This window comes from Mus caroli, chromosome 9 (assembly GCF_900094665.2).
Source record: "Mus caroli chromosome 9, CAROLI_EIJ_v1.1, whole genome shotgun sequence".
Lineage (NCBI taxonomy): Eukaryota > Metazoa > Chordata > Mammalia > Rodentia > Muridae > Mus > Mus caroli.
In genome coordinates this window covers 33085989-33110744 of record NC_034578.1, presented here as the reverse complement: position 1 = coordinate 33110744, position 24756 = coordinate 33085989, and the positions used below count along the sequence as shown (strand labels likewise).

The 24756-nt window shown below is 46.6% G+C and overlaps 1 protein-coding gene across 6 annotated transcripts in view; it reads left to right on the top strand.

The window, feature by feature from the left end:
* Pknox2 (PBX/knotted 1 homeobox 2) overlaps window positions 1-24756 on the top strand; it is a 259037-nt gene that overhangs the window by 190515 nt on the left and 43766 nt on the right. For all 6 annotated transcript variants that reach the window (XM_021173027.2, XM_029481800.1, XM_029481797.1 and 3 more), the window contains 2 exons: window positions 4541-4680; window positions 22708-22879. In XM_021173027.2, coding sequence (XP_021028686.1) covers window positions 4541-4680; window positions 22708-22879 — 312 coding nt within the window. The remainder of the gene's footprint in view (window positions 1-4540; window positions 4681-22707; window positions 22880-24756) is intronic.

The window sequence follows — 24756 nt, the reverse complement described above, 5'->3', positions numbered from 1 at the left end:
CAGGGATCCTTGAGGTTTAGGGTTTGGGCAAGGCTGGTTCCATCTTGGGTACACAGAGAAGCTTAGTGATTGTCACATCCAAGAAAGGGAAGCCGGCAGGTACTAGCCCTAAGGTCTTCATTCCAAGAAGGATTCACAGCTAAGAGAAGAGTCAGGATTCACATAGATGGGCCTCTTCAGAGCCAACACCATATTGCCCTGTCCACTAGACATGATCTTATTCTATTGATTACTCCCCTCAGGCTGTGTGATAGGTATTACTCTAGCATTAGGAAATATAATAAGGCCAGGAGACTTGCCCCAAAACTTGTCACTAAGAACAACGCGAACAACAGTGGTTCATTGTCCCCAGGCCTGATCCAGGCTCCTTTACTTGCTGAGACTTCTTTGATTCCTTAGTCTGCTCTCAGGACATTGGATAACTCTACCTTCCTCCTTCTCTGTGCCCTAGCTTCCTCTTCTTGTAAGAGGACTATGCTGCATGTTTGCATTAGAGCCGTCCCCTGCCTTGTCCTCAGTGAGTCATACAGGTAGAATTTTCCTTAAAGGAAATGCCCTGGTCTGGAGTAGCCCATTTGAGACCAGCTGTGAATGTACTGAATGCCCTTGTAGATATGTATGGTTAGTTTCTTCTCATGTCAAAGCAAGCAGAGTGGGTGGAAGTCTCTTGGGAAGGACCCTGGAATTAGTGTACTAATTAGTAACTAACAATGGGCTCTTCAAACATAGGTTGGAGAGGAGGGTCTAGTCCTGATTTGCACCATTCACCAATTTTTTGCTATAAGTGCTCCTCCCACTGTGGCCAATTTTAAGACACCCAGACATCAACCAGTTTACAAAATTCCCGAAAATTTCAGCCATCAGTTTCACTGGCATTTCCATGAGCCTATTTAACAACCCTGCCCTGCCCTGCCCTGCCCTGTCCTGCCCTGCCCTGCCCTGCCCTGCCCTGGTTCTCCCAGCTTCTCCCCTTGTTCCCACCCTGTAGACTTTGATGCCCCTAAAACTGATTTCAAATCATTCCCATTCTCCTGGGGGGGGGGGTGTCTCTGACCTTGTAAACAGTGGCTGGTCCCATTTGAATTCCAGGTCTTTGGAAATGGCTAGCAAAAGACACCTATTCAGAAATAAACATTCATTCTCCAAACCTGAAAGAAACGCAGACGTGGCTGGATCAGCCCCCACGAGCCACATAAATTTGAGTCATCCTCCCTCTCAAACGAGCTCTGGTCGCTCCCACCCTCTAAGAGTCTCTGAGGGTGTCTCGGGAGATCGGCAAATGACCGATTTTGATTTAATTTTTATTCTGAGCATTCATCTTTATCCCATCAGGGCCTTCCATTGCCTTTCCCCAGTCAAACAGCAAAGTACCTCCCTCATCCTTCTCTAGAATCTCATCTTAGTCAAAGCCTCCATGGATTCTTTCAAGGACACCAGACAATTTACCTAGTGGGCATAGCAGAGTGTACCAGAGCGCTGACATTTCACCCTCGGACGAGCTCTGTTGATGTAGTTGTGTTCTCTTTACGACTGGAGTGCATTCTACAACTCTCATGTTTAATTATAATCCCCTCACTCAGATATTTAAAGTGGGGGGTCTCATATCTTCCTATTTCCCCTGGTTATCAAATCATGCTTACACATTCTAGGCCTTGCGTGTAGTTGTCTTGAAACAAACTACAGAATCCCTTCACCATGCTGGTCAGCTGTCTTCTGAATGTGCCTTCATGTACTTGTTTAATCCCAAGGAAAACAGGATCCTAACCCCCTCGCTGTGCTCTCAGCTCCCTTAAGGCCTCGTCAGACAGCATTCACTAATGTTGGGATTTGCTTGTTTGTTGTTCATGGATACATTACATCTTGGATATATTGAGCTAGCCATCAGCTAATGCACTGATGGCAACCCCTGTATCCCCTGTTCTGCACTCACATTATTGATTGAGTTTTATTTTTAGAAGTGTTCAATTTTAACTTATTAGATGAAAAATAATCTTATTAGTTTTGCCCTATTGTCCAAATCTGTAAGAATCTTTTGGGTCCAAGTTTCTTATCATCTATAAATTTGTCGAACATTTCCTCAGACAGCGGTTAAATCACCAAGAAAAAAATGTTGAGAAAAAAATTGACCAAAATAAGGAAGCATGTAGCCTTTGCCTATAAGCCTCTCCTATGCTGACATCTGTCCTTTAATTGTCATCTGTGGGGATGTAGTTCACAATCCATGCCATTGTCCACCAGACCACATGCAGTGGGAGATGCCTGGCCAAAGTGAATTACACTATATTTTCCAGTTCTGCCATTTTAATAATCTTGGCAAATTTTCCATGTTGTCAGGCATTGCTCTTGTAAGCCCAGACCCTAGTGTGTGGGAGGGACTCTGGACGTGCCTGCAAACATGCCCAAATGCATTAATGGGCAAAGGCCCAGATGAGTGTAAAGGTGAGCACCATTTTAATGGACTGTGCCCTTTCTCTATTGTGAAGTCTAGTACATCTGCCTCACACCTGCTTCGTGTAGTATATCTTTAAAGACCACCAATCCTAAGAAAAAAGAAGCTTCGCCAAGTTAAGGGATAGTAAACAGACAGACAGCTGTCTGCTGGCCTTGAGGTACCAAGCCTCCTGTGCACCGAGTTTGCACATGTATCCCATGGTGGTAGGGGTGTTTCTTTTTGACAAAAAAATAGGACAGAGTATATTAAAACACAGATGCTTTTTTTTCATGGTGTCTCGTTTACCCTCTGCTGTTCATTAATTCATTGATTCAACAAATATTTAATACCTTCTAGTGACAGAATGTAACTGTTATGACCCTTCTTGCATTTTAGAGAGGTGTGGGGAGAGAATAATCAAATAAACATATAGTTTATGGACAGGCTGATGGATATACAGAAAAAAAATAAAGCAAGGGGCAGACGTGGGGAGCTGGGTTTTTTTTTTAAAGGGTGGCACCTAAGCAGAGATATATGTAGAAAAAGGAAGATCTGCCTATGTCCTGGGGACATACACACAGCAATAATGTGATATATTCACAAAATACTTTTTCTTCAATAAAGCAGGGACACAGATCTATTATGAACTCCCAAGCTGTGACATGCCTGATTCCTTCCAAGCATATGCATTCATTTATTTGTTACTCTTTTTCTCATTGAATGTCAGTCATTTTTATTTAAGTGTGGTCAGTTGAGTGCCAGGGGTGGTGAATAAAGCCTTAGAGCCAGAGCCAGAGCCAGAGCCAGAGCCAGAGCCAAAGCCAGAACCAGAGCCAGAGAGTTCTGGCCAAGAACACTGAGATAAGGGCTATCTTGATATCAGGGATAGGTGGATAGAGAATAACACACATGTGTCGATACCATTCTAGGAGTCTACTTAACTAAAAGAAATATAACGTAAAATAATTAAGTTCTGTAATAATGGTTTTCAAAAAATATAGAGATATTGGGCCATTTCTTTACATGAACGTTAAACAGAAAAGTCAGAGTATTATACTGAGAGGAATTGGTATAGTTGGTGTAAAATTGTAGACCTTGGAATACCTTCCAAAACCTATGACATGCTGTGAAAACGATTTTTCTAAGGTTGTTGCTCTAACCAAGAGCAGACATCTGTTCATTGTCTGTAAAAAACTTCATCTTCAAGTGGCCAATAGAAGCCAAATTTGCAGAGACAATCATTTAGCCATTAAAACTACCTGAAGGGTTACCTCTTGACTAGCATGAAAAAGGGATAATTATGACTGTCCAAATGAAAAATATTCAGCCTTTTTTTCCCTGCCTTTTAAAGTTATCTAATCAAATTCGTTACTAACAAAAAGACTCATAAATAGAGGCTGGAGAGATGGCTCGGTGGTTAATAGCACTTGATGTTCTTACAGAGAACCTGAGTTCAGTTCCAGCACCCACGTGGCAGGTCACAACCATCTTTAACTCCAGTTTCAGGAGAGACCCACTGCCATCTTCTGAACTCAAGAGCACTAGGCATGTACATGGTATACATACAGACATACATGCAATCAAACCTCTCATACAAAAAAGACTCATAAACATAATTAAAGCAGTTTATTGTATTATGGTTTGGTTTTTGTTTTTATTTTTCTACTTCTGGGCAAAGATCACAACATTCCTATTAAGAGCCATCTCTTAGGCCAAGACAGAGTAGGCACACCTGTGATTCCAGTATTTGGGAAGTAGAAACAGAAAGATCATACACTCAAGGTGAGCCTCAGAAACATAACAAGTTTTAAGCTAACCTGGGTTCTGGGAGACCCTGTCTCAGTAAAATAAAACAAAATTCTCTGTTCTAAGTGTGCTTGGAATCCATTCCCTGGTTACTACATGTTGTTTTGTTTTGTTTTTTTAAGAACATACTCATTTGAAGAAAATGAAAAGACTGCTTTTACTTTCCACTCTAACAAATGCATAAATGGATACACTTTATTATGTAGCGCTATCTTGCCAACATTCTCCCTCCAGGTCCAGCATAGACCAAGAGAGACCTTTCTCACTCCACCTAATCTGCCTTCCTGTTTCTTCTCTCTGCAGATGACAGCAACTGCCCAGCCACCTTCCAAGGCCCAGGCTGTCCACATCTCAGCACCCTCAGCTACTGCCAGCACACCTGTGCCCAGTGCCCCCATTGATCCCCAAGCCCAGCTGGAGGCTGACAAGCGAGCTGTGTACAGGTAGGGGACTCTCCAGAAAGCCTTAGCTGATATATGAGGATGCAGATCAGAGAGTCCACAATGACAGCCAGCAACAGCTTGGCTGAGCTTTCCCCTCTCTCGTCAATTCGGAATCTGCTTACCCCCAGCCAGTCACTGTGGATTTACTTTAGCTACTGGAAGTATCTGCGACACATATGAGGGTATGGGCAATATTAGCCATGAAGACTCCCTTCCCATCTCAAGTGGGAAGGTGGGCCCTAATGAATGTCAGAAACCCTCAGTTCAGCCAACCAAACCCTCTCCCTGCCCCATTTCTCATTGCCTTCACTCCAGCAAGCTTACTAGTCATCTAGCTGTCCCATCTACAACTTGATAGTCACTAAACTGTGTGTGCATGCAAACAGGAAGAGCTTATTAAAACACAGTCCTAGGCTGCAGGCTCAGACAGGTTGAATCAGTTGGTCAATCAACAGGAAGAGGGGTGTGAATTATCTTTGTCATTGCTCCAGGTAAACTTGGCCCCAGCTGTTCCTTAGGCTACACTCTGATTCATGCTCTTAGCAAGAGGTGTTGTGTGTGATTGTGTGGGTCCTGGTACTTCTCCAAAGTGAGTTTGTTGAGAACAGGCTACTCTGCCCCGTCATCTCATTCTGCCTGCGCCATATAGCCAGGGGCAGCATCCTGAAGGAGAAGGTGGTGAAGCTCGGGAAATACCCATCAGCTTTAAAGAACTCTGGTTCTTGTGTGTGTGGTTGGGAAGAAGTTGTAGTTATCTCAAAACAGACCTGAATGAAATTGTTATTGTTATTTGTTCATGAGGATCCCACAGTACAAAGAAAAGAGGCCCAAGTCTTCACTTGGTGTTGAGGCTGGACTCTGGCTCACATTCACCTGTGCAAGTTCCCATGTTCCCATGCATCAGCAAGTGTAACAGCATACCTGGGAAAAGTATACGTCACAGCTAATTCCCATAACAGGGAATAATGCGCCCAAGACAGGCAAACAGGAAGACAAATGAATAGGAAGACCGATTCCTTCCTTCCCCTACACCCCCAAAGACAATGCCTATATGGTAATGGTGGTAATTAGTGATGTTATTATCATTATCCTCAGCATTATTTTTAGTTACTCAGATAAGCTGATTGCCTCTAATGCCAACACCTAAGCCCTGCAGAAAAATAAAACAGTACCTGGTCGTCCCCTGTGCAAAGAATAAGCCAGGCCCAGCTGCCTGTGGATGCAGGGCTCTGCCCAAAGAACTCTGGAATCTGTTCACAGTAACTGCCATTGATAACTCCCAGGGAGGGCAAACTAGCCTCCCTCAGTGTCCTTTCCTCCCTCCCTCATACTCTCCTATAGGGTCATTACTATTAATATTGCAGGCACTGTGTTAGACTCCTGGGAAAGAGTCAGGTAGGGCCGGGCAGTGGTGGCGCATGCCTTTAATCCCTGGGAGGCAGAGGCAGGCAGACCTCTGAGTTTGAGGCCAGCCTGGTCTACAGAGTGACTTCCAGGACAGAGAAACCCTGTCTCAAAAAACAGAGAGGAGAGAGAGAGAGAGAGAGAGAGAGAGAGAGAGAGAGAGAGAGAGAAGGGTAGGAAGGTAAACACCAGTACTTGTCACCCCAGGAACCAATAGATATGCAAATAAGAAGGCACCACTGTGTACTCAGAGAAATGGGCAGGTTTCCTTTGGGAGGCAGTGTTTGTGCCTGGTCTTACTGGCTGAGCAAGGGACTCCACCATGTGGAGAAGAACGCAGGCTAGCCCTTTGAGGCAAAACAGAAATTGCTGTGTTATAGGGTCAGGTAGTAGCCAGAGCAGCTTGGTCTGGAAAGAGTGATTACACAGCTGCCTATAAATGAGCCTGGATACCTCATGTAACTGTGAGCCTCTGTGAGCAGCTTGAGAAGGGAGAGGAAAGAAAATGACCTCTGCAAGCTACCCTCATGGCCTGATGGCTCATAGTGCTCAATTTAGACAAATACTAGGTGTTGTTGTTGTTGTTTCGATTCAGGGTTTCTTTGTATAGCCCTGGCTGTCCTGGAAGTCACTCTGTAGACCAGGCTGGCCTTGAACTCAAAAATCTGCCTGCCTCTGCCTCCCAAGTGTTGGGATTACAGGCATGCACCACCACTGCCTAGCTAGACAACTACTATTCCACATGTGCCCCATGGGCCAGCAGCATCACATCGTAGGACTAGATTAGAGCTGATAAGAAAGGCAACATCTTGAAGCCCAACCTCCGGATTCAATATATGAAATTCACATGGTCCTGGGTGACTCATATGCACATTAGAGGGTGTTCTCAGGCATCTCTTCAGACCCTTAGGGGTGGTGTGTGTGGTGAGCATAGATCACAGAGAGTGCCTTTGATTAAGAGGATCTTTGGGCCTAGAGAGTTAAAAGAACTGACTGCTCTTCCAGAGGATGCATGTTTAATTCCCAGCACCCACATGACAGCTCACAACAGTCTTTAACTCCAGTTCCAGTTGATCCAGTGCCCTCTTCTGGCTTTGTGATACACAAGCATGCATTCAGGCAAAACACTTATACACAGACAACAGTACAATGTTTAAAAAGGGTGCTATTTGGGAGAAAGCATGGTGCTTAAGGTGGAGGGCTGAGAAGACTGAGCCCAGTTCATACAAACCCCCAGTTCCCACCTCACCGGTCCTCCTTCCTCTGACCTCTCTCATTATTGCCCCTAGGCCACAAATACAATCACCACTGTGCATCCAGTCATGATATCTGCTAGAAATAAAGTTTCTGGAAATGCAAGCATGGTCCTCCCTCTCACTGAGCCTGAAGGTTTATGATAGACTCAGGAAGCATATTTAAGAGGAGTTAATGAAGCAGCCTATGTAAACCCCTGGCACCATGGCTGATGTAAAGCAGAGCTGCACTCCACAAGAGCATCACAGCAAGATTCCTGGGCTCCAACATAGCATGCCAGGCTCATGCTGTACCCAAGCCAAGCTTTAGGAGAGATGATACACGAGATCAGTCCACAGGAGAGGTGACCCACGAGACTTGTCCACCGTGTCATGTGAAGTATGACTCAGATAGTCCTTCAATTAATGCTTCTTCCAGCTCATCCCCTATCTTCCCCTGGGATAACCCAACAAAAGCATTTGCCCAAGGTGGACTTGTGACCATCTGACCCAATACAGAGACTCCTCGGCAAATGTGGCTGTGTGGCTCCTTGCAGCTAGGTTGGAGCTAACACTTATACCATTACCTAGCTCTCTGGCCCTACTGCCTCTAGGCCCAGAGCCCCCAGAGTTATCTCCTATATTCACACCAAGTATCAGCAGCCCTCTCTGCAGCCATTGCTTGGACACCCAGTCTCCTGTAGGGTCAGTCATTTTAATTAGATTTGCCTGCCTTGGGCAGTTTGGTTGTTCCAAAGCACATTAGGGAGTCCACATTCTATGTCAATAAATGTAACAAGACCCTTCCATTCATATTAGTGCCCAGCACTACTTTTTTGGAAGTCTTCCCTGTGGCCCCTTCCAGGACTATAGATGGGAAAAGATGGGGGAAGCTTCCCCCACCCCTGCCCTGCTGACAGGCAGAGGGACAGTATGACAAAGGGGAGGGAGCCTGCCAGTGCCCCTAAGGTTTTATTTGTGTATAAGGACGTGTTAATGAAATGTATTGGTTCCCTTCTGATCTGGAAGCTGGGGGAAGGGACGAGCAGAGCCCATCTTTAATTGGATCATACCGGTGCATCATCTGGGCTAATCAGCAGAGCAACCAGGAGCTCCGGCTCAGATTAATGATTTCAGTCTAATCCAAGCAGATCCCATGATTAAATGCACATCCCGAGTAATTGTGTTTGTGGCCCAGGAGCAATGATGAGAGGGGATCGGAGGAGGGGAGGCCTGTGGAGTAGGAGGTTTAGGTTTGGATGGTCCTCAGTTTTCTCAGCCCCCACCTCAATTCTGCTGTTTCCTTCCAGGGAAGTTCAAATGTAACTTGGACTGCCACACCCCACCTGCCACGCTGCTGAACAGTGGTCAGGTGTCAGGTGCAGTTAGAGACTGAGGGATTAGGATGCAGAGCTGAGATGGGGCCAAGAGGGTGAGGTTAATCCAGCTTTCACTCCCCTTCCTCCCCCTCCAGACTCCTTCATTCCCCTTTGAAGTGTGTGGGTTCCCATGGAAACCGTGATGTCCTGGGGAGCAGAAGAGTGGCAGGGAGCTAGGCTGGCCAGGTGCGAGGTGGGGAGGAGGACGAGTGGGGGAGGGAGAGTGATTTTGCAGAGCATGCTCAGCTAAGGTACTGGCTGTCTCTCCTATGGCTGCAAGAACCTCTCTGAGAGTTCTGACACACACACCCCTTCCACCCCCCCCCCCCCCCCCCCCCCGTTGGTGCTGAAGTTACCTACGATAAAGAAATGTGGGCTGGAGGTCTGAATATCCAAAAAATAGTAAAGCCAACTATGCTTTGCTTCCCCATTAAAAAACACTAGGGGTCAGCTGCAGAATCGGGTGGAGGATCTCTAACCGTATTTCTTTGTGCCATTACTCGACAAATTAATTGGATTAACATCTGGATTAACATTTCTGTGCCTTCCACTTGCTGGACTGTTAACTCCATGGGGACAGAGTTGGGTTTCTGCCTGTCCTGCTCATTGCTCTGTCCTCAGCAAGTTACACAAGTCAGCCTTAGCAGCATAGGCAAAGAGGGTGCTGAGACAGGCAGTGGTGGTGCACGCCGTTAATCCCAGCACTCAGGAGTCAGAGACAGGCAGATTTCTGAGTTTGAGGCCACCCTGGTTTATAAAGTGAGTTCCAGGACAGCCAGGGCTACACAGAGGAACCCTGTCTTGAAAATCAAAAAAAAAAAAAAAAAAAAAAAGGGTGTTGAATTGCTTGTTGAGGGGATTAATTAAATAGGTTAGACAGTACCCCATAAATACACTGTGGCCCTAGTTTGACATGCTGGCAATTGGTAGGGGATGGGGCAATCGAGGAGCATGTTTCATAACATTTGCCAATTTCTGTTTTGTAAATGTACCTTCCATGATCCACTCAAAACTGCTACTGAGGAGTTGGAAAGAAATACACAGACAGGACTCAGTACAATCCAAATTCGAAGATCCAGGTCACAGGCACACAGTCTCTATTGCTGATAGAGGGAGGGAGATAATCCTGTGTGCAGATTCAGTAGCTTTCAATGGCCTTGCTCATTCTCTCCCCAGTCTGTCCCTTCGGGTCTAACTCTGGGATCTTAACTTGAAATGTTCTCTCTTTAATGACTTAATACTTCAGAAAGTGCTGAGGGTGGAGTAAGAGCTGGATACGTGTGTAAGCGCCATGGTGCTCCACCTGAATGCCAAGGCCAAGAGTTTTCTGCTTTGGGGGTTCTACTCAGTACTGTTTCTCTCTGCTTGTGCAAGCCCACTCTCAGCATCTGCCCTGGTCCAGGAGCCTTTGCTGGCTTACCAGTGAGAGAACTCCTTTATGGCAGTTCCAGAAGCCCTGCTTTAAACCCACTCTTTGTTTTCTTGGTGTGTTTTGCATACTGCACACCGAAGACTTAAGCCAGTCCCCCAGTTCCCATGAACTATTCAGCAGAGAGCCTCAACACTGGTGTGTCCCACCCCCTGAGATCTCATGCTAAGTCCAACTGTCACTCAACAAACCAAGGTGAATTCCTAAAGTGCTATGTATATTACACCCATTCCGGTTGCATCCAGACTGGGTTCCTCTCAAATCTATACCTGTGGGGGAAGGGAGGAAACAGGACAGCAAGTATCTGGGTATCGGTCAGATAACTCCCAGGAGAGCATCCTAAAGGTCACAGAATCCTGAGGCTTGATCCCGACAGTCCTTTTAGCTGGAGGTGCAAATTCAGCTTAGCAACCCATGCTAGGCAGGGGAAGTAGAATAATGTTCTAGAAATAGACGTGGTGATAACTAACTTTGTCACCTTGGGCGAGTTAATCTCTCAGAGCCTCCATTTTCTCAACTGTAAAAAAGAAAACACTAATACCCAGGATAAAGTTACATAACATTAGGTAATGCCCAGTGTAGACAGCAGTGTGTGTTGAGTGGCCTAGAGGGTCTTAAGCGTAGGCCCATCTTGTGTGGCTTTGGCCTACTCAGTCTGAAACACTCAGTGATGTAGGTCTCAGAATTAGGATAGCAGCCTTGGCAGCTGCATAGTACACGCGCTGGCTCCGCAACTGGGCACTCAGTGTTTCTATGTCCCAGCTTCCTCCTCTCTAAATGTGAGTGACCGTAATGCTATATCTTCATCAGGACTGCCATGAGGATTAGATTGCACAGGCAAAGGCTTAGTAAAGAACCTGGGTGGGGGCAGGTGCTGGGGAGAGGCTCAAGAGTAAAGTGCTTGCAGCTGGAGCATGGATATCTGAGTTTGGATCTCTAAAAACAAACAAACAAAACAGGGCAGGGCAAGTGCTTATTTGTAATGGCAGTGATGGGGGTGTTTGGGCAAGCACCCATCTCAAAAAAATAAGGTGGGAATGAAAGCAGAAGACATCTGACATTAACCTCTGGCTCCCTTATGCACGGGCAAGTATGCTCCCACCCACGTGTGCACGCACACACCACATGTGCACACCTGGCTGATGGTAAGCGTTCTCTGTAGGTGTCAGCTGCTGTTGAACGTTTTGGGAAATTGAAGCAAGCAGGGTCATCAGGTCTATGGAGTAAAGGGCAGGGCTCTGGTGATGGAAGCCAGCTCCTAACCAAGTGGTTTTTACAGTGCTACTCAATGAAGCATTTATTCAGTGTACTGTGTGCATGTAGAGCATTATATTAAGTCCTGAAGGCATTGCTCAATGAAGAAATGTGCAGGCAGGTCAGGGGGAGGGAGAGGGAGAGGGGGAGAAGGAAATGGACATAAAGAGTAACTGAAATGTATATTTGGAACATAATAAGGGATCTAAAAAATGTATACAAATATCTGACTTAAGGCATCTGCCCTGTGTGGGAGAGTCAAATTTTCCCAAGGGAGGCAAACCCTGAGAGAGTGGCAGTAAAGTTGCCCTTTTAGGGGCTAGGCTGAGAGATGCTAGGAAGTCAGTGTCCCTAGGATCAGGCTAGACAAGTGGCAGGGGGTACTGTTGTGACTGTCCTCTGCAGCAGCTTCCTGGCCAGCACCCTGGGAACTGCCACTTCCTAACGATGCGTCACTGAGGGAATTTGTCCACCCTGTGACCAAAGAGTGTTCTGGCTACAAGTAAGTGACCCTAGGGCTTAACTCTTTGTCTTCACTGGCACTATACTTGGTCACTTACAGAATGTGTTGGGTAAGGTGGCCTGAGGATAGCATGAGAGAGATGGAGTCACTCCAAGGAAGAATTGGGACCAGAGCTCTGGGCCAAGGCCTCTGAAGTATTAGATACAGGGAACAGATGTTCCAGGCTGTGTCCTTGGCAAGGCTTTGTGAACTAGAAACTTTAGTGACCATTGTATGCTCTCAGGAGCAGCTGGATCTGCTGGCATGGGAAGTAACATCTTAGCTAACGGCTGCCACCAAGGGTTCCAGCCTACTGGGGCCGTTATCTGAGAAGTGATATCATGCTCTTGTTTCTCTAGTTCCAAGGAGAGCCCACTCTATCCCCTTGCCACTGGCATCTGAAGGCTCTTGGCTCAAGCTTAGCTTTTGCACAGGTTATTGGAAGGCCAGAGGATTGCAGCTACCTTGTTCTGGAGCAGTATGTATGCCCAGAGGTGGCAAAGGCTGTGTTTCCACCAATCAGTCCTAGTCTAGGTAGAGCTGCATTGTCCAGAGAATGTGTTCACACCCCACCTGGTCATAACTTACTGATAAGAGATCCAGGAATCTAGAAACCCAAAAACATATCCTCACAAGGTCATGCACTGCTTGGTACACGGAGACCTCAATGACAAGAGTCTACAACTGAGATGCATACTCCACTGTCCCTCCTTACAAAGTCGTCAGTACTGGGTCTCCCCAGTAGTGCAGATGAGGTGGGTGGAGTGGGAGAAGAGCATCCTGGGGCTTTAGGACTTCTGTCTCCAAAGGCTTCTTACCAGTCAGCCAACCCACCCCACTCCTCCATTAACTAGCTGCACTCTGCATTTCTTAGACATTGGTTCATTTTCATGGTCATGTGGAAAGAACATAGACTAAGGCTTCGGGCTTCTAACTCTATCACTGGGCAAAATCACTGACCCTCTTTGGAAAGGGTTTTCTACCCTATAGAGTAGACATCCAAAGAGAAACAGAGGGAGAGAGAAAAAGAGAGAGAGTGTGTGCCTGGCACGTCAAAAAAAAAAAAAAACAACAACATCAATATGATATCTCAACAATGTGGATGCACCCTTGTTCCCACACAGAAATGTTATAAGATGTACTTCTGGACGCCTATCTGATAAAACAAAGATTTCCTGTCTTGGCAAAAGTCTTGATGATTTAGGATACTCGGGGTAGCTTGGCTTTTGACCCCAAGACTCAAGGATTGTGACAGAAAGAGGGGAACAAAGTGATTCAAATTAGCCAGTGAGATGGCTCAGCAGGTAAAGGGTCTTGCTGCCAAGCCTGATGACTTGAGTTTGATCACCAGAACCCACATGGTAGAAAGAGAGAACAAAACCTCAAAGCTGTCCTTTGACCTCCCCATGTGCACCCACACACCTAAATAAATGAATGTAAAAAAAAATCCAAAATTACCACATGGGAAAGATGGAAGAGTTCATTTTTCAGAGTTTGGACATCCAAGTTTATGTTTCAAATCATTTGTTTGTTTGGTAAAATCATTCAACCACCCAGCATATCAGGTTGTTATTTAGTCGAATGGGTGTGTTAAGTGCACAGGGGTAGATTGCAGTAAGTATTTTATAAGAGCGTCTTATAACCCAACAAGTGCCACCAAATACGTGTGGGTGAGGTTCAGTCCCTGCCAGTGACCAAGGCAAAGTGGATCAAGACCCCTTCTCCTCCCCTAACCTGGTAGTCTGCTGCAGTGTGACCTGTTTGTGAACTGGCTGGATTTCAGGTGACCAGGATAAAAGCTCTGACTGCCTCCTCCTCTCCTTAGCTGCCTAATTTCAGGACAAGCTGATTCTTCCCTGTGCTTGTTACCACTGCTCTTCACAATGGGGCTGGGCAGGAGTCTCATGTGAGAGGTTTTTAGATTTTTTGCTCTTATAGACTAGACTTAACATCCACATTGTTGAGATTACATACTGATTTTGTTTTTTGATGTGCCAGGCTCTCTCTCTGTCTCTCTCTTTCTCTTTGTCTCTCTCTTTGTTTCTCTTTCTCTGTCTGTCTCTGTTTCTTTCTGTCTCTGTCTCTTTCTGTCTCTGTCTTCCTGTCTCTCTCTCCCTCTCTCTCTCTCTCTCTCTCTCTGTGTGTGTGCACACGTGTGCATGTACACAAATGTGCATATAGACAGGGATACAGAGAAGACTCTGACATGCCTGGGTCCCACACTCACTGTCCCACCCACCTGGGGGAAGAGAGTTAGGTTGCAGCCCAGGAACCCTAACAGATGCAGCTCCGATTTAGTAACAAGAAAAAGTCCTCTCCAAGGCAACCCAGGCGAGCATACCGCCCACTGGGCAGGACTAAAAATAATCCTGCTTGCTTTCAGCGTCACACCTGAAGTAAAAATACATCCAACCAGGGGCTTCTGGCTCTTCTCCCCACCCTACTCCGCTCTCTCCATCTGGTGCTGTTGAAGTGGGGAGAAGGAGAGGCTGAACACGCACCTTTTTTCACACCCCACCCCAAGACCTTCCACCCCACCCACCCACATACTGCAGCAGAAGCGGGTCCTTTTACAGCAACCATGTCCACAAGCTGTCGGATAGCTAAATCTGACTCTAGCTTGCCCAGTAACGACAGATTCTAAGCCAGAAAGAACTTCAGGCTCTTGCCTCAGAAACCTCATTGCTGTAGTTACATGGCTTGCCTCATTTGAGCCTTCCCATTCATCAGTGGTCAGAGCTTTATTGATCCCCTGCTAGTACTCCTCTCTGTTTCTACATTCACTGGGAATTTAGAAAGTTATCAGGTCACAGACAGCAGTTGTTTAGTATGTTGTAAGGGAGATGGTTCTGTGTACAACAGCTGTGCTTAGTAGGAAGAAATCAATGTCATAGGGAAATAAGGAATTTTTATTTATAGTTTATTATTATTATTATTATTATTATTATTATTATTATTATGGAGCGTTGGCTGGGCTTGGTGGCTCATGACTTTAACCCCAGCATTCAGGGGACTAAGACGTGAATATTACTGGAGTTTGAGGCAAGCCTGAGCTACATCATAAGTTCAAAGTCAGCCTGGGACTCATAACAAAACCTTGTCTCAGTAACGCAAAAGTGACATAGAGAGCAGACAGCATGGCCAAGAAGCTATTGAAACTGCAATCAGAGGGACAGCAGAAAACACTGTGCCCCTGTGTCATGTGACTTGCTTATAGTTTTCCCTCACAAAATTAGAAAGGAGCCATTGGACACTGAGAGCATGATGTTGGGCTGGAGAGATGGCACAGTGGGGTAAAGTGTCTGATGCTCAAGCCCGAGAACCTGAGTTCAGCTGCTCAGTACCCATGTGAAAGTTGGTGTGTCCGTGCGTGACTGTAACACCAGCACTGGGCGAGGGTACAGTGACTGGCAGGTCTCTGGGCTTGCTGGCCAGCCACCCTAGCTGAAACAGTGAGTGCTAAGCTCAGCAAAAGACTGTGTGTCAAAGACAGAGGAAGTCCATCTCTGTCCTCTATGTGTGCATTCAAAAGAGGGAGGGAGGGAGGAAGGAAGGAAGGAAGGAAGGAAGGAAGGAAGGAAGGAAGGAAGGAAGGAAGTTGGTTTTGCATTCTGAAAATAACAAGGCATCTCTCTCCCCTCTCTTTCTGAGTCTCTATTGAAATTAGTACATAGGCTCATTTTCCAGCCAAATGAGTCAGTAGACAGGGGAGACAAATGTATGGAAGTGGATGGTTTCATTGTTGCTTTGCATAAAGGAGTCTATATACCTTCAGGGGACGGGAGATATAAATGAATATTAATTGATAGTTTACTGGGTGTCAAAGACTTTCTTCAGTTAACTATGTATAGGAGGAATTATCTCTGCTATATAAAAGTAGAAACCAAGGCTCAAGACATTCTATAACCTGCCCAAATATCATGCCACTGTCTCCAAAGTCTGTATTTGTTCCGACTTCCCCTGCTTCCTACTGTGACGACTATGAAGGAGCTAGACAATCGATAGAGAAATTCATCGAGTGCTTTCACAGGAGAGACAGTGTGTGGAGTTGGGTTCTGCCAATCATCGGAAGCGCTAGGAGGAGTGCAGGAACAGGGAGCTTAGGTGCAAGAAGTCACTGGAGCCCAGTGAAGAGTCAAAGCCTGGAGCAGTGCCTTCTGGGATATCATCTCTGTGATCCCAATGTTCTCTGGCCTGGGATACTAGCAATAAAGCATCACAATGCCACCCCCTGTTAGAGTTTCCTGGATGGCACACCATGTGCGTGCCTCTGGCAACCATGTGTGTCAATAAGGGTAAGCCGTAGCTTCAATGCCAGCCCCACCCTTAGTGTCCCATCCCAGCAAGCCCTCTGGCCCACAGATTTAGTATCTTCTGGAGCAGGCTGACCCTGTCTGTGACTTTGGTCATGCTACATTGTTTCCACCCAGAAATCTCTGTCACATATTATCCACTCCACCCTCTGGTCATCATCCTGTCCCATCTGGGAAGGGCTCTCACTACCCTGTCCCTTTTGGAGGGAACCCAGGGTTCTGTGTGGAGTGGGCACTGAGCCTGGGCTCCTTCTGCCCACACCTCAGCAGGATGTGTCTGGCCGAGCAAGGGTGCTAGGGCAGTCTGGAGGCTCCATGGATGTTCGTGGGGGTGGATGGGAGGAGGTGGACAGCCTGGTCAGGTGGGCACATACTTGGCTGGACCCATCAGGAGGTCTGTAGCCTGGCCAAGGTCACAAGGAAAGATAGGGCTGAGACACTCAGAAGGGACAGAGGCTTGACTGTGAGTCACAGGATTTATCCCACAGAGCACTGACAGTGATGTCCCAAGCCTGGGACCATCCCTTGGCCCCACTCAATCTGCTGTGGCCCCTGTTTCTGACTGTCTATTCGTGTCAGCACTGTTGCTCTTCATGTTCGTATCCCAGCCTCTCTGAAGCTGTTTGCATTCTTTCCCATCCTGTTTCTACTCTTCCCCTAAGTAGGAAAAAAAAAAAAAGATTTTAATTAAAAACAAAAGAAACAGCACAGCCAAGTTGTCTATGGAGGAAGAAAGGGACCCGGGAATGGACCCAACTGTCTTTTCCTGAATCCTTTCCATAAAGAGACATGTGCTGCAGCCACAGAGGGGAGCAACAAGTCAGACTGAAGCGTGCAGACTGCCAGGAAAGCTGTGGTCTCTGCTCCAGTCTTTGCAAACTTTAAGGAAACTGATCAGCCCGATCTTTGCTAAGAACCTGTCTTGAAGTGGGGGAAGGAAGAGAGCTTAGTGCCAGGCAGTGGTGGCGCACACCTTTAATCCCAGCACTCGGGAGGCAGAGGCAGGCGGATTTCTGAGTTCGAGGCCAGCCTGGTCTACAGAGTGAGTTCCAGGACAGCCAGGGCTAAACAGAGAAACCCTGTCTCGAAAAACAAAAAAAAAAAAAAAAAAAAGAGCTTAGTGGACTCTCGAAGGCTCTCAGTCACCTCAGTGAGGTAGAGGAACTAACCTCTGGCCCTAAAAAAAGTCTCATGACCTTGGCAAAGAGAGCATTTGAAACCTAGGGTTTGAGGCTTTTGGTTGCTGGGGGGTGTGGTGGGGCCATCTGCAAAGGGCTTCAGCTGGTGTCCTGTCCAAGTCTGATCCATCTGCTTCCCCTGGGAGGCGCAGTCTCACCCAGTTAGCCACACACGAGTCACTCTTGACCAGCCTATTTGGGTGATGTAGAAAACACGAAGGCAGAAGTGTCAGAAGTAATTAAACCAAAGGATGACTTAAACCCCTGTAGAAATCAACACATCCGGTTTAATCACCTTCTTAAGCTAGCACAAGGCTTCAATTCTGTGGAGAGGGTTTCTTTATTTCTTTGGATCGTTAACAGGAGCTGCATACCTTGAGGTTGGTTTTAGTTCGGATGCTCCCGGGGAGAGGTGATGAGGGTGGGGGTGGGCCGGGGGGCGCTCCGAAAAGAGAAAAGGAATAATAAAACGTTATTTGAAACCATCCCTTCTCCCCCTCTCCAGGAGACTAGCCTTGTCTCTCCCGCCCTCCTGCCTCTGTCCGAGCTCCCAGCACCCAGGCGGAGGCACAGTGCTGAATGTGCTAAATTAGGCCATTAGAGAAATTCATTTCTCTTTATTAGTCTGTGTCAAATCCTTTTTATTAGTGGCTGGAAACGACCTCTCTTCTGCAGTAAAATGTCATGCCAGTTCACTCCTTTTATTTGTTCTGCACTGACGAGGCTCAAACTCTCACTGAATTAGTGCGGGGAGATTTATTTCCTCCAAATTTTGAAAGGCTTAAGAGAGATTGGGGTGGTGGGGAGGGGGAGGCGCGGTCAGGAGGGAGGTGCCCTGTGGGGAGCAGAGTTGGGAAGGGATGAGCAGGGAGAAGGTGAGTTTCTGTGGAGGTCAAATGTCCTCTGCTCTCTGGAAATAAAGTCTAATGACTGTCTCTCAAATCTTGTTCGTCTCCTGGCCCTGGGGACTAAGTTCCCAGATTTCTGCTTCAAGCTTCTGATGGGTGTTGATCCACAGACAAATGAACCTGGACAGCAGGGAGAAGGGCTCCTTAAAACCCATGTTTTTGAGCTGGGCATGTAGTTCACTAGTGAAGCACTTGTCTGCTTATGCATGGGAACCTAAGTTGGGTCGACAGCACTAAAAAGCAAATATTCTAGCTAGACAAAATGACATGCTGGAAACCAAGCTCATGTACAGTTTGAGGCCACTTGATTTAAAGCTGCTCTCTCCCTCTCTCTCTCTCTCTCTCTCTCTGTGTGTGTGTGTGTGTGTGTGTGTGTGTGTTCTTTCCCCTATTCCATCCCCGGAGCCATTTCCATGGACCCTTCCATATTTAAGCCTGAAGCAGAAGCTGCTGAAGAGTCCTCAATGGGGCCCAATGGGGAGCTATGGCTTCTTCCCCGCGTATGGCAGGGATCAGGAAGGGTGGCTTAGAAAATAGGGGTCAAGCATTAGGCATGTGAATGCAAAAGGGAGATCTGCAACTGCTCTGGGGACAGCCTTAGAAGCCCAAGGCTGTGGCTGCAGCCTCTTTTAGAGGTTCAATGCAGTCCTTAGCTGTCCCCATGCCAGTAGGAAACTACTTCAATGAGTGATCTGCAGGGTAATGCATGGGATCCACACATAGCCCACTGGCCTGGCAGGGCTCCCAAAGATGGATTCCTGTGTCAGTGGGATGAGGCAGTCACAGGAACCTGTGGAGGAAGGGGATAAGAGAAGGGAGGTGTTGACAGTGCTGCTCAGCTGCCCAGTGCTCAGCCCATGAGGGAAGCAGGAGCCTGGCACAGTCCCATGGACCATAGCCAACACAAAAAGCATAGAAAATATCCCAAAGTGTAGGATGGCTCAGTGAGTTAAGGCATTTACTGCCAAGCCTGACTGGCAACCCGAGTTCAATCCCCAGGGTTTCACACGGTAGATGGAGGGAGTTAGTTCCTGCAAGTTGTCCCGTGACCTCCAATATGTACAGTGTGGCAAGTGCACACCTCCAGTGAACAAACAAACAAATAAATATAGTACACACCCCCAATGAATAGATAGATAAGTAAATAAATGTATAAACAGTGCACATCCCCATAAATAAATAATAATGCATAGTGCAATAGATAAATAAATAAATGTAATGAAAGTTGGAAAGAAAATACTCTCAAATGAAACAAAAGAGCCCCAGATATTCCCCCCACATCCATTCTAAGGAGGCCTGACACCTTCAAGTGGAAGGTTTGTAATACAGATCCATACAATGGCTCTGCAGAAGAGGGCATGTAGTTCCCCAATGTGTTTAACCCTGCCACCTTATGCCCCACCACAACCCCTGCAAACCTTGCTCTGTGGCACTTTCCTGAGCCCACTAAGACGTCATAGCCTGACTTCTGCTACTGTTGGCCACATCTTTTCCACTCCTCTCCTGGTCCCCTCTCACACTATCACAGGTGGCTGTGTCAGCCACCTCAGAGTGCCTTGCTTTCCCTGCTCCTGCTGGGAACACCTCTCCTCAGCTTTTTGCATAGCTGCCCCCTCATCATTCCAAGCTTAACTTAAATGTCACCTCTTCAAAGAGGCCCTCCTTGACCATTCTAAGAAAAGCTGCTTGCTCGTCCCTGCAGGGGCAAGAGTAGGAGCAGAGGAAACCTCTTCCCCTCTCTATGCTTGTAGCTGGAGCATTGAATCCCAACAGGCCCCACCTACCTGCCCCATATGTCACTCATGCTGTGCACACAGAAAACACAACTCTGCACATACACTACATACAGGTAAAGCATACACTAGGCGTGTGGCATACAAAACCCAGCCCCCAGTTGCATGTACACAGCCCCATGTGCATATGTACTGTATGAACACAGCATCCCATGCAAACACAGTGAAACAAACATGCTGGTATAGGACAAACACTTGCTCTATGGAGAGCCTGCACTTAACTCCAGTCTACACCTCCCCCCCCACATCCCCCACCTCTCTATTTGGTTAGCATCTGCCACCGCCCCCCCCAATCCCTCTAGCCAGGGAAGAAGGAATGTGCAGTGACCGAGAGGCTGCTGTGGGCTGGGGCATAGGCTGCACCCCCACCACCTGGCACGATGCTTCGGATTATTAGTTCCTGGTAATTTAGTGCCCTTGTACAGAGTCGATTTGTGCCTTTCATTCCTAATTGATCTAGTGGCTGTTTAAATGGCAGCAGGCATCTGTTGAGAGTAGGAAGGTTCATAAGGCGCAATAATTCATAACGCCGTCTGGAATTTGCCTTTCATGGCCCTCAGCTAAACCACTGCAGGGCTCTGCTTAAATTACAGCCACTGAGGCTTTCTTTGGTATTCCACTCAGGGCCAGGAGAATCTTGCATTAAACTGGGATCAGGTTAGATTAGACCATAATATGCTGCAGTATTGGAGGCTGCAAATGAAGACTTATACTGGAGTTTAACCCCTTCACCTGATGTTCTTTTTGTCTTCATTGTTTTTCCCTGTCAGCTCCTTCCTGGGTACAACAGAGCTTTCTGGCAATTCTGAAATGCACAAGAACAAACCTTAAATATTGGCCCTCTCTCTTGCATACTCTAAGCCCAGTACATAGCCCTGAGGCCGTGGAGTTTATGCATCAGCTCTCTAAACAAGGACCAGCCCATCTTGCACTTGAGTGGAAAGACCTAGGCAGGAAGGATGAGGCTAAGCTCTCCCTGTCTGCTTCTGCCCAGGATTTTTAGGATTCAGGGTAGGACAGACATCAGGGCTTCCCCCAGCCTACTGATGGGTGCTGAACATACTGTGCTGACTAGATGCTTAGCTCTGATCTCGGTGCATCCATTTGGGGGAGGAAGCAATGTCTATTCTTTTCATGTTCTTCAACATGGTGGTCATTAGCCAAATGTGACTATTTAAATTTGAATTAATTAAAATTCAATAAAATCAAAGATTCAACATCTTAGTTGCACTGGCCGTATTTCAAGTGTTCATTGGCCTCAAGTGGCTATTGGTTCCTGTGTTGGATGGTGCAAACTGCGGAACATTTGCATCACTACAGAAAGTTCCATTGGTCGATGCTAGCCAGAGCATTCCTGTGGCAGAATATCAACAGCTAGGTCCAGCACATGATCCTCTTCCTCTCCCATGAAGCGATGCTGCATAGAAAATAAACAAGCAGATGCTGTGGTCTCAGGAGTTAGAGGAGACAGGCCAGGAGATGCAGATGCTTTCTTGGAAGAACAGGAGAGAATTGGAGTTCTCTACATTCCAGAGTCAATAACCTAGGCACACACAGGAGTATGTGCTTCAAAAATAAGTGTGATGTCTGTTCATGTGTGCAAACATGCAACATCCGTGTTCGACAAATGTTTGTGAAGATTCACATACGTCTGTCAGACTCTGGATATTCAGGAGTGGATAGATAGGCTTGATTCCTATTGAAGTCTAGGTCCGTAGGAAGATGATAAAACAAAAACTCAGAGATTTGGGAGACAGTGTGTAGCCAGGGAAGCTTCCAGGAGTTGGTGATCTCTATACTAAGACCCATAAATCTATTTGGTTAAACATTTCTGCTCATCTAGACACACACACACACACGCACACGCACATGCACACACAGTTCTTTGATTCAGTCACCAGCTATTTTTTAAGTGCCTTCTATCAGTACACATGGCAAGATTCTTGAATACGACAATAACTTACACAGAGACTATCTTGGAGAAATAATGATGCAAATAGCAATTTAATTATAGCTGTGCTAAGGATTTGGTGGTAGAAGTGCAGGGAGATGCTGCAAATGCAACTGGAATATCTGACAAAAATCTGCCACAGACATGGGCATATGTGGGTGAGTTTGAGGGTTCATGTATTTCACTCAGTGTATACTTTGTACACATCCATTGCCCTTGGCTGCCTTTAGATTTTATGTTCATGTGTGTGTGTGTGTGTTTCTATAATGAACATATCCAAGACGAAGACAAAGTACTGACCAAGACAGTGCTATGGATCTTAGCTTGCATGTCACCTAGCGCTAACATTCACATTCAAGAATTCTCTAGAGAGTTTCCACATTTCCTTCCCAGACTCATGCTGAGTTTGAAATGAACATCGACCTCTTTGAAAAGTTATAACCTCTCCATTGCCATTTATCTGACCATGGGGAAAAGGTGGGCACTCTTTGGGAGCCTAGGAGTGGGTCCTTCATTCCAGAGATAAAAATGCTGCCACTTTTGCAGACCCTGGGGACCGGGGGCATTCTCAGGGAGTTGGACCTTGGGAAAAGAAGTGATGGGGCAGCTGGACAGGTGGTGTCTCAGCCCCACCAGCAGCCTGGTCTCTGTGTGCGCATGTGTGAGCTCTTGATGTCCCCGCAGGCACCCTCTTTTCCCGCTCCTGACGCTGCTGTTTGAGAAATGTGAACAGGCCACCCAGGGATCAGAGTGCATCACCTCCGCCAGCTTTGATGTGGACATCGAGAACTTTGTCCACCAGCAGGAGCAGGAACACAAACCCTTCTTCAGCGATGACCCAGAACTGGACAATCTGGTAAAGATCCCCCTACCCTCCATCCCGGCTCGAGTCTTCCCTCCCTGTGATCCCATCCCAAATATTATTCTAAAAGTGTTCCCTTCATTAGTTGATTTAACAAGAAGTTGTGAGTGTCCACCACTGTACAGGCACTATGTGTACTGTTTTATGGTTGAGAACAATTCCCAGTATTTTTAACTGAGATTCTAGCTGTGGGCTTTGCTACCAGTGTTTTCTCCATCTCTACCTCTGGTGGCACCAGCATCTGCACATCTGTTACCTTACAGTTTAAGCAAGTGGAGAAAGCCTCCTTTCTAGTGGCCAGGTTGCCAGAGGTAGCTATTCCAAGTTTGCACAGAGAACTGGTGGCTATGTGTTACTGTGGTTGGCAGAAGAGACAGATGTGTGAGGGTAAGAGGCATGTTCAAGGATGTTAATATGGAGAAAGACCTGGTCCTGCTGGATTTAACAAAGGTTCTCCCCTCTTATTGGACACAGTAGATCACACCTCCAAATAGTTTGCTACTCAGATCAGTACTACATCCTGTAAAATACAAATTCCTGGGCTGCGCTGTGGAACTGTGATTTTGTAGATTCAAAGGGGGCCTGTGAATCTACATTCTATATTTCCAAGGCAACTGCCATCATTAGCTTTGGTGGCTGCCATGTTGTATAGGATTCTGAAGTCCTCATCTAGTCTGTGACTTCTATTGAAGAGGGGTGTTGTCAAGGCCACTGTGCTTGCCCATCATGCTGAGTCATCTCCTGGAATTATTACCTATTTGTTTGTTTGTTTGTTTGTTTGTTTGTTTGTTTTTTCCTGTATGTGAACTGCCCAGATTATCACAGCAGATTTGGAAACTCTGCAAATCTGCTCTTCAACATAGACACATTGATTGATAGTAGTGCTGGCCTCTTCTGCCCAGAATTTAGCTTCCCCAAAAGAAAAGAGTTTGGGAAGTAAGTACATGTTCTCACACACACATGTACACATATATATGTGTACACACGTGTGCACAAACACACATATTCAGTACATCTACAGGGCAGATGGCTGATTTCGGTATTATTCTGGACTGAAAATTACTCACATTGCTGCTGTTCTTGGCATCCAGTGCAGTACTTTGTGAAGTCTAAGATAGCTGCTACCAGGAGAACCCACACTGGCCTGGAGGTTTGTGGTATTGTGATGATTTAAAAGTGGGAGCAAGTCTCAGATGGGGAAGAAGCTCTTACTGGCTGCTAGGAATATTAGTGAACGCTCCCAAGTCTATGTCTGCTCATCCCTGGCTCTTTCCTTCCCTAGCAGGCATAGAACCCTGGCTGCAGTCTCTAAGATTCCATAGTGCTGGTCCTCCAGCTGGTGGAGGGCCAGGCTAACTTAGCCCTGCCCTGCTCCTCAGCTAGTTGGAATTAGAAGACTGCAATTTGGAAAGGAAAGCCTCAAATTTAGCCTCAGGCAGCTATGGAGCAAAGAGACAGCTCTTTCAAAAAGTCAGGATATGCTTGAGAGAGGGTAACTGCATGTGTGCACACATGTAATGAGCTTTGCATCAGTATTTATCCTCTGTAGGACCTTGATGACTGAACCCCTTGATGCTCAGTTTCCTCATCTATACAGCTAACTATACCCAACTCATGCGACTGGGATAAATTAACTGGATGGCTCATAGACTTGGCCCTTAAAAATGCTTTGCATCTGAAAATTCATCTCAATGTGGTATAGTGTTCTAGATCCCCAGGCTTACCTCTTGGCTGTCAAAGACACAACATGGTCAGGAGCCTGAAACGTTTAGGGTAGGATAGGGGAATCCAACAGTCCCCTTTGCCATTGGTTCCTAGCCCTATGTCAAAAGGAGGAGACACAGGGGCCAAGCACAGGAGCCATCATTAGG